Raw genomic sequence first — 10,861 nt, forward strand, 5'->3', positions numbered from 1 at the left:
GGGTTGTTAGATCCTTTCTGATTTGATGTAGCATAAACAATTTCTAACAGAATTTTAGTTTTCAACTGTGTACTCAGCAGTGTTTTATTTGTGTAATTCATTCATAACAACTTGATGCAGATTTAATCCTTACTTAGAACTTCTATCCTTGAAGATACTCAAACTCATCTTAGAGCAATGTGCCCTTCTGAGGGAGTGATTGGACCAGAGACCTCCAGAGAACCTTTCTATTAGGAATTAGTCTCTGATTCTGTACCTGAATTATGGTGACATTGTGATACCAACCATGTGTCTCTTTGCTACTTCAGTTGGCATTCATGTAGACATCCTGCAACCAAAGTTTTTCTCTAGCACGATGGCACTGTCAAGTTCAGAGAACACTCCATGATATTCCCTAAAAAAAGGCTGCCACGGACTGAAGTTAATTAAAATGAACTTTCCCAGAAAACTTTACATTTGTTGAATTTGTTTCCTTTAGTTGAAAAATACTCCTCTAGTTTGGTTGAAATGTGGATCTAAAATGTGCCCACAGAAACCTTAACAGACAGTAGGTGGCATTTTTGCTGAAGCCTATGGGCTTTTTTTTTGAATTGCGGAGTTCTTGGAGTTTTATTATAACTCCTTCTAGTGAAATGGCTGGGTGACTTTAACCAGATTTAAAACACATCTTCTTGCTGCAAGTCACTATTTAAGAAGAACAGATTTTCTTTTAAGCATAGGTGAAGTTGCAGCTTGCACAAGAATTCCCTGATTCTTGGGAGTGCTTTGTGCCCCTGTAGCACAAGGCAGTGATGTGCAGTTGTTCTGCATCTCTGAAATACAGGATGGGCCACTGTGCAGTCTTGCATTTCTTGGATTCCACATGAGACTCTCAAAGGTGCAAGGAATGCAGTGTCAGGTCTGGCGCTTCTGGTACTGTATGTGCCATCTGCTTGTGAGCCAGTGACAGGATAGTTTAGTGATCAGCAGTGTGAAGAGCTAATGTATATATTACATCTGGATATTGCTGCAGATCTGGGTAGCCCCAGGTTTTTTTCTTCAGCAGGGAAATAATTAAGGTAAAAGGAACCAACAGTGTCTCATCATTATGCAAAATATTTCAGTGCTGCAATTAACAGCAGCTATAATTTAAGCCCAGATTTAACATCAAAGGCAGTGGGGATAGAATTAGGATTTATAATCATTGTAATTCTGCCAAGGCTTCAAGTCTGATTGCTAGAATTCCTCTTTTGCATTAGCCATCTTAAATCTGTCCACCAGCTCTCTTATGTGCCTGGGAAATGAGGGAGCTGTGCTTGCCTCACATAATCATCTTGCAATTCATGGAAATGCCAACACTGGATGTTACATAAAAGTTCCAGAAGGCTTTGTTTCTGCTCTTCTTCAAAACAGCTGCCAAATCATAATTATCATTCAGTTTCAGCGAGGAGTATTGAAAGGACAGTCTGCTTGTGAGCTGGAGCCACAGCACGGTACACGGGGAAGGAAACAGCTAAATCTTGGTGGGGAAATTTCTGACACACTCAGCCAGAAATGCACAACATCCACTCAGCCTGCTGATGTCTGCATTTAGCCATGAACATTATTTACTTTGCCTACTAATGAAGACAATGCTATAACCAACTCTAAACCCTGTAAGACACTTACCAAAGGGAAGACTAGTTCTTAGTTTTCAGACTGAAGAAAACTGCTGATATTATGGAACATATAGATGATAATTCATACAATAAATGACAGAGTTGAGTAATGGCCATTATTTAACAATGTAGCAGCTTTAGGGTAATCAAACAGCAAGATTGGCTGTAGTTTCATCTGTAGAAAATAAAGAAATTCACAGATGTGGCCAAGTATTATTGCTTTGTACATGTTAAGAGACAAAAAGCAACAGGCTCATGATTCATGGAAAAACCTCCAGGCCTGTGGCCCAGGTTGTCAGGGGCCCATGACTTGTGGCAGTGTCAGAGTAGGATTAGACCCTTCTCCTCTATCTCACAGCTGCCTTAGATTTCATGAAAGATAAATCTTCTTAAGGGAGAGTCACATTTTAGGCCATAAACACTTTCTGGCAATACCATTACGCTGTAATCTACTACTTTATTTTGTAAAATTACCCACAAACTTATTCTGTGCTTTGAGCTATGTGTGAACTCCTCTTAAATGTCTTAATTTTTTTTCTCATATTCACAGGGTTGGGACTTAATATGAATTATCTTTAGCTATCTTGTTAGCATTGCTTTTCCTCAAGTATCAGAGAATTAATCAGAAATAAACCTCAGTTAAATCAGTACAATTAAGCCTTAGAAGATATCATATGGCTTAAGATCATCAAAACTGTGTCTGGCAGGTCAGCATGCTCAAGTATGAGGATGGAGAACCTAAACAAAATTTTAAACAGCAGCTTTTCCCCCAAGGATCTTTTTGTTTAGTTGATTTTTAAATTTTTTCTCCCTGCTCCCAGCCACAATTTCAACATTATCAGTGGTTGAAAATCACAAAGTGCCTTCTTTACAATAGAAATGTAACAATGCCATGTGACCAAAACATTGCAAGATTTCTCAGCAGTCAGGTGTGTGAACTTCCTGTGTGGGGACCTGTTAATGCCTGAAACAATATAAAAATGTACAAACACATGCTGAGTGCTAAGTGCCTGTTGGACGAGGTAATTGGCAGAGTCAGTCCAAGGTTCCTTTGGTCTAATGCTGTTTATGCCTTCACCAGAGACTGGAATTCTGTCAAGGAAGAAAGTGAGAAAAGCAGGGAATAAAACTCGTGGAAAGTGGTTTTTTGACATCTTAAAAAAGGTAGATAAAAATGACTAAAGCTCCTAGGCATGGAGGGCTCCCAAAGTTATTATAACACTGCACAAGCTACTGCTAAACTGAGATTCTGGGGGCGTAACAGATTTTTCACTCCTTAAAAAGAGTAAGTGCAGAGAGGAGGAGTGTGTCTGTAAATTTGTATTTGTAGGAAATCCTGACTTAAAGGTAAACTAACTTTACCCCATTACAAACTTCGATAATATCCAAGGAAGAAGAGCCTGTAGCTCTCAGTGAGAAGAATTTTTTTTTTGTTTTGTTGTTCCAAATAAAAAATATCTGTAGTGAAGTAATTCCAGAATGGGAGATTCAATGGTTAAGGGCTAAGATCTGCATAATATAATGCCCTATTTGGGGCTCATAAACAGAAGCTGCAAAAGCTGCTGCTAAAGCAAATTCCTCCAATAGTGTATCTCCCTCTCCTCCCAAATCTGGCTAAGATTAGCACGTGTGTCTGTTGGAGTTACTGCCACCTGTCCTAGTTCAGCTGAGACAGCCCTGTTTTCAGTGACTTCATCTCTAATACATGATGCATAATGTCCTATTTTTCTGTGCTGCAGTTTCTAAAAGAAATATCCTGGCTAGTTCACATCATCCCTGAGGTTTTCTTCAGGAATTTGATTGAGTTTCTTGAAGGACTGCCCAGTGAAATGTGCACTTATCACATGATTTTCCAGCACAAAATCCTGTTCTGCACCGCAGCGGTTGCAGCCTTGAGAAACAATACCCTTCGTGTTTTACATTAGTGCATTAAGCACTCAGTAATATTGGCCAATGTTTGATAGCAGAAGATGAAGAAATAAGTTTCTTTAGGTAGAGAGTGTGTTTAAAAATGGAAGTGTTGTATGGCCAGAAGTGCAGAGTATTCACTGCAGAAATGGAAATTCAGAGAAATTCAGGTGTTCTGAACATTTTAAGAATCTGGCACATTGAGTCTATGGATCAGACACACAGCAGGATTAACCCAAAGCTGTTATCATTGCTTGGAAGACCAGACTCTACACTGGGCCTAAATATTCTGTTCCTGCAACAGAGACCAAATGGGAATAAAAATATGAAAATAAAGGAGTATTTGCTCATATAAAAATTGTGGCAGAAAGTATCAGGCCAAAGTACTCCTGTGTATTCTTCCTGCCCCAGTTTAAATGCAGCCCTAAATGTGAGCATTTTAAACCACGAATTTTATCCATTTTCCAAAATCTTACCTTCCACTCCAATTTTGCCATCACCATCAGTGTCTCCTGCAGCCAGAAAAGCCTTGGTCTCTGCCGAGGTGAGGACTCTGGCATTTGAAGAGAAATTCTTCAGGAACAGCCTGAAATAGAGCAGGGTGCTGTGCTTGAGTTTTGCTCTCTGAAATGCCCCATAAGGTAACGTCTGCTCTTATTATCTGAGGGAATCCACACAGATTCAAGGAAAGACAAGGATTTGTGTTTTATTTTTAAAATGACATCAAGGGTTTCTTCTAGGACACCAAACAAGTTCAAATGTTTTCGTTGTTTAAAGAAATAGAGCAGCTGAACAGTACTTACTGCAGCTCCTCTTCTTCAATGAAACCACTCTTGTCCTGATCAAGGATTCCAAAAACTTTCTTTATCTGATCAGGAGTTTTGCTGGATAAACCAACCGTGGAGAAGAAAGCCTTGTAGTTGAAGGAATCATCAGCTGGAAGAAACAGAAGTCATTAAGTATTCTCCCTTGAAGTTGCTACTACTGTATGTATTCCTTGTGAATATGTATGTCTTTTCTGAAGCAGCAGCCTGCTTCTCTTTCTCTTTTTCCCTGGTGTGGCAAAAGAGCAGATACACTGGATAATAATTTCCCTTTTTAATAACTCTGTGCCTGTGGTCACGTTTCCTTTCAGCCAGTTTGAAGTTTTCTGCTGCAATGCACATTCTGCTAAACCAGGATTTATGCCATGTGTCACATGCAATTAATAATAAATATTGAGAGGGTGCTACTGCGACTTACAAACAACTCCTGTAATTCTTAATTCATATTCACAGAGTCCTTACTTAGGTGAAGAATTTGATAGAAAAGTAAGTAATACACAGACAAACCAGATCTTTGAGTATTTGAGAAATTGGCTTGATCTTACTGAGCAGCTCTTGAGAGAAGTGAGACTGATCACTGCTTCACAAATGACACTCTGATTCTGCAAGCTGAGGCTTTTTATGATATTTTGAAGGAAAAGGCTAACTTTAAATTTAAGTCTTTAACAGGTTTAGACACTGACAGCTTAGTGTTAAGCCAGCCCTAGCTGCAACTGTGGCCCTTTAATTGCTGCTCACCACTTGTGAGACCTTTTGAATTTAAGGGACTATATTGTAATGTAGCTTAGAAAGAGATCTCACAGGGAAGGAATCTAAGGGGAAAATGATAGGCATGTCATCTTAAGACATAAAAATGATATGCATCTTCTGTCTGCAGAGCGACCATTCCTTACCCTGGCAGCTGGAGAGAGCAGATTCAATATCTTTAGCAGAGAGGATGTCAGTGATGGCCATTGTTGAACTGTAAAATAAATTAAATGTGAGCTACTTTGTCATTAAAATGACTTCTCTCCTACTTTCATGGCTCCATTTGAAGTTGCTGCAGTGACAGTGTGTGATAGGGGAGACATTATTCATCTGATGGCAAGTGGAGCACGCTGTAACAGATGTCTGCAGCAGGTGCTTCCACTGAAAGCTGGAATGAGGGAGGAATTCTGCACGCGGGAGCGTGGGGCTTCAGGAAGATCTGATGCCTCTGCTGCTCTGGGAGAGCAAATCAAAGGTGTCCAGCACAACAGAACTTCATGACTTCTGTGTGGGTTTTCCTGGAGGTGGATTATTACTCAATAAAACCCAGAATGTATTTACAGCACACACAAGAGATAAGGTTTGGTATGTCCCCTAGAATTATATGGAATAAGTGTAACTGGAATGTTAGAAGTCCCATATTATTATCGATAGATGTAGTGATCTTCACAAAGAATGAAAATATTAGTGTAGAATTAGTGATAGTAAATTTACTCACGTAAATTTGGAGAGTAAGTTCCTCCCCTATTTAGTTGCAAAAATAAATGTGGCTTGTTGGGCTGCTGCATCACTGAAAGACTACATTTCATGAGAGCTTTGGAAAAGGTTTTTGTCAGTATTTTCTGAGGTTTTTTTGTTTGTTTGTTTGTTTTTTTTGCTATAGGTTATAATAAACCATATTTTTGCCCAGATTTGGGCATTTCAGTAGATTGTTGTCTTTAGAAGAGAAGTATTAGGACTTAGTAGAGCAGAGGAGGTGTTTTATTCTGACACAGCAGCACTTCATTTGAGAAAAATACTCTGTGCCATTCAGGCACCAACAGCTGCAATAGTTTGCCAATGTAGTATGTATCACTTAACAAAATGCTATATTGCCTGCATTTCTGAACAGTTTTTAGTGCATTGATGTATTTACAGTTTGGTAAACTGCACACACCAGCGCAGACAGGTTACAGTTTAAACCTTGCAACATTACTCTTAATTCATGTTAGTGAAAGAAGGGGACTAAGGCATGGAAAAACGATTCTTGAAAGCCACAAGAGAATAGAAATATCTTTTTGTTAATCCCTAACTGGTCTTCAGCAACATCATTCTTCCTGTCTAAGCATGGAATGAGAAGGAATCAACTGGTGGTACCCATTTATAGTCTCTGCACTGGTTTGAGATCTAAACACAGGTTTAAACTTTGCCTAAAATATGAAATGGCTGCCTCTGTACCTGTTGGTTTGCAGCAGAAGACATTGTCAATCATTTTAGTCCCTTTCTGAATATCTCAAAACTGTTAAGAAAGCAATGCGACCCATTCCCACTGATGGCAGTGGATCCTTCCCCAGCTCAGGCAGCTGAGTTACTTTTCTTTTACTAGCGATTATTTTGTCCCAGTGGTTTCTTGTGCAAAATACTTCCCCCTCTCAGCATTAGGCAAGATAATTTGGAGCTCAGATGTTCACCTAATTCTCACTGCTGACAGGGGAAGAATTGAAGGAAAAACTAAGAATTGCAGCATTTTTTACAAGGGGCACCATTCCTGCCTTGTTCCATCCTATTATCCAAATGCCGATTCCATTCTATGTCAGCTTGTAAAGATACAACGTACTGGAAGCTGAGATAAGAGCAGATATTTTAATTGCTTTCCATTTAGGGAGCATTTTGCTTTTGTGTTTCTTTGAAAGCAGAAGATGTAATTAGCTTACCTTTGTGGTCTTCTTGACTGGATAAGGACGCACTCAGGTTGGGAGGAAGGCACTTGCTGTGTGTCTCCAGCAGAGCTGAGCTTGCATATATATACTTTAAGTTGTATACCATATACAGATTGTAGATTTCAGCGTCACGAAGGGGGAATGGTGTCAAATGAACTTGCCTAACTAATCATCTTGCACTATTTTTATCTCAAGAAAATACATATGATATTTGCAAACGAAACAAGATAAGTGGCCAGATAGGCAAAAAGAACAGAGTCATGTCAAATTTCCTCTGATTTAAGCAGAAAACACCAGCATCTCCATGTGATGTAGGGCAAGATGAAACCCCCCACTATCTCATATGCTTGATCTAAGGAGTCAGATGAAATGAAGCACAATAACTTCTGAAGAGGCATCTTTAATGAATGTTTAAATGTGATAACTTGTTATCTTATCTGTAGACACTAATTGTGATAGAGTTTCATCATTGGAGTACTAAACAAAAAGAAAAAATTAAAAGTATCCTGTTCAGGTATTGTTTGCATAGCAAACCAATCAGGGAAAATAATAGCCATGTTGTCTCCCAGAATGTCTGATCTGTTGTTGTTTTGAAAAAAAAAATACCCCACAGTTAATTTGTTGCTATAGGAGGTAAAATAATATGATATCAATCCATCAGAACAGTTGGTTGGGGGAGGGTATTTCATCTGCTATGTTTCCAGAGAAAATCTTACAATTCTGCAAGATTCTGACAGCCTGTTTAGTCGGCTATGTATGAAGCAAAGGGGTTATGATCTGCCCAGCTGTCTCTGAGACAAAAGTCCCTGAGCCCCACATGAAAGATCTTTGCTTTCAGAATAAAGATAAAAATTTCAATAGCAACATCATTGCTATAACCATATCTGAAGAGTGTCTTTTCAGTTTTCAGCCTGTCTTCAATCTCTTTTAGAAGAGAGATTATTTTCTAGAATTGTTTGGCCAGTGCTGTGTTCCTTTGTGCTAGTTGCTTTTTTCATGGGTATAATTTGATCGTCTCAATTTTCTTTCACGAATGTTGTAGCCTGACTGGGTGAGGAGCCTGTCAGCTTGGATCTCACTTGTGGCTTGAGGTAGCAGAACAGTGAAAGACAAGTCATATGGATGACAGCACAAGGTATCATTATGGCTGGGATTAAGGGATAGTAAGGGATGACAGTGCAATTGGCATCACAGCTTGAGGTGGTGGCACAGTAAGAGGTGACGGTGCAGAGACTGTCTTAATGTCAGAGAGGGTGTCAAGGCATCTCTTTTCCAAAGCATTTCCCTCTAAGATGGAAGACAGACCTAGCCAGTCACCAAAGCCAGCCACTAATAAATCGGGGTTCCAGACAGAAAGGTGACAAATGGAGGGTGCCTGCAAGACCTTAGTGCATCCAGCACTGACAGCAGCTGATCAAAAAGCAACAAAAAGACCATTGCAAAAGATTCTCTGTGTGAAGGAGGTGTTATTTCATTTGCAGCATATAAACGTAAGAAAAATTATTGCTGCGAGTCTTTTTTCTTTTTACAATCCTACAAGTCTGTCCCCCACAAAAAGTTTCAGATACAGATAATTCTTTTGCAGGGAAGAACCATTGGTTAACAATGGCTGTGGAAGATTTCAGCTTTCCCTGTTTTCTGAATGGTTCTTGACCAGCTGACACTGAAAAATTTCAAGAAGAATTTGATGGAGAGATATTCAATACCGGCTCTTGTTGTCACTTGTGACATCTGGTAGAAGGGATGCAAATACCACTTTCCCCCCTCAAACTCTTCTAAGAAATTACTTTTATTCTAAATGGGGAAAAAAATTCCTCTCCCTTTTACACACACCACCCTTTTGTCCCCCTCCAATTTGGAAAATTGTCTACATAGTGCCAACAACTGATGCGCAGTACGTAGGGTGTCCAACATAAAAACTGATGGCATGATATGACCTAATGAAGCTAAGTTAAGAGGAAGGCCAAATTCTGCTGAAACTCTTGGACTGCGGGAGTCTGCATGGGAATTTGGTCCCTGGTGTCTATTTCAGAGAATGCATTTGATTTTAGATGCAATGGCTTCTCATTTTGCCCAGAGCTAATTCCACATATGTTAACCCCTCGCCCCCTCTCTTCCCTTTAAAAATAGCATTGATTGCTGTTATTTCCCTTAATGCCTGTGGACTGTTGCCATTAGTTTGAACTTTAGTATGTGAAGCACATAAGGATGCAGTCTTTAAAATTGTGCTTTGTTTTCTAAGAGGCTTTGACAAGGTAATTCCTTTTGTGTCCCGAGATTTTAAGGATAAAGCATGTAGTCAAATGATTTACGGCTCTGCTGTGTTCAGCTGTATTCAGACTCCAGCAAATTTTGGAGTCACTTTTGCAGAAAGATTGGAGGCACTAGAGATCCAGAACATGTGCACTGATGAAATGCAAAGGGATCATGTAACTATTTACAACCACCCTCCAACAACCATTTTCTTTTCGAGCACCACATTAGAGATTACACAAACATCTGTCTGGTCACTTTTGCTTTCTTAAATCAAATACTATTAGGAACTTTGCATCTGGCATCCAACTTGGCAGGGGAAGAACTGGGGAAGTATGAAAAAGTAAGGAAAATAGCCTGTCAGGTTACCACTAAAAGCAGTTTTAAACCCTGGGACTTGAGCATTTCTCTTTACTCAAGGCTCTTTGCCTTCTGGAGGCATGGCATTGTTTTATTCTTCCCATTTTTAACCATAATTCTTTTGACATCTGAAGCTCCCTCCCCAGGCTGAAAAGTTGTATTTTAGGTCATCATAAGTTCTGTGATTGTTCTATAATCTGTTCTTGTCATTCTTCTTTGAGTGCTGATGTGAATCATGTGCAAGAGAATGACAAAAGTGCAGCAAACAGTTGTGTGAGTGTCTGCTTTAATTTAAATAAGTGTGACTTGCTGCCTTGTGTATGCCTGAGATCATTTTCAGATGAATGAGATGAATGCTTCTGATAGGGGTATCCATGGTCACGAGTCAGGGAACAGGGATCCCCTGACAAAATGTGTTTAACCTATTGTTAAATGACATGTGAGTAGTGAGAGTAGAATATTCATTCAACTTGTAATTTGTTTTGGGAAGATATCAGATGAAAGGAACTCTATGGATGTAATTTAATGTAATTGTATTAATGCATCACACTCCAGTCATTTGAGGAACATAACTCTTGGAGAGATCTGGAAATATTTGTGAGTGGTTTTAGGTTTATATTACTTAACCTACCATCTGTAGACACCTCATAACTACCCCCCAGTAAAATGCTGAATAAAGAAAAATGCTGGAACTGTTGCTATGGGGGGAGGAGGCTGTATGTGGGAAATACACCAAAGAGCATCTGGTTTATTTTTGCAAACTTGAATGAATTACAAAATTTAAGTAACTTATTTTTCACCAGTTATCATTCTAGTGTCGCGTGGGTTCAACCTCTGAGGTAGATTTTCAGAGATTCTAAGAATTTACAATGCAACTTTTCAGCTTCAAGTGCCCTGTAAAATGTTAATGTACAAAACTTCTTCACTCATATTTTTCTTACGTGCATGAAACATTATTTTTAAGCCAACTGGATTGTTTACATAAATCAGACAATTTCTGATCCTGCATATCTGAAATGGGAATTTCAATCCTGATTCCAGAATTTGAAAGGAATATGGTCCAGATGTAAATTCTATGTGATTTCTGAAGCTGTAGCTCAAAACTTTTATTCCTGAATTCAACCTTTCCAGTTCACTTCCATTTCTGTTTCTTTCTAAAAATGTTCATCCATTGATGCAGAAAGAAAAAGGCTTTTTTTTTAAAGAAAGAAAT

At 39.0% G+C, this 10,861-nt stretch overlaps 1 protein-coding gene across 1 annotated transcript; it reads right to left on the reverse strand.

Annotated features, from left to right (window-relative positions):
- Positions 1-52: 52 nt before the first annotated feature.
- On the reverse strand, positions 53-7,156 carry LOC121668772 (parvalbumin, thymic-like). Its single transcript, XM_042036858.1, is given in 7 exon segments — positions 53-2,729; positions 4,022-4,131; positions 4,349-4,481; positions 5,263-5,330; positions 7,030-7,064; positions 7,066-7,111; positions 7,113-7,156. Coding segments are annotated over 7 exon segments (447 nt in total). The 5' UTR covers positions 7,142-7,156; the 3' UTR covers positions 53-2,703.
- Positions 7,157-10,861: the final 3,705 nt, after the last annotated feature.

The sequence above is a fragment of the Corvus kubaryi genome, unplaced genomic scaffold, assembly GCF_017639235.1.
Source record: "Corvus kubaryi isolate FWS band 111438036 unplaced genomic scaffold, C.kubaryi_AGA036_p1.0 37387, whole genome shotgun sequence".
In the NCBI taxonomy this organism is placed as follows: Eukaryota; Metazoa; Chordata; class Aves; order Passeriformes; family Corvidae; genus Corvus; species Corvus kubaryi.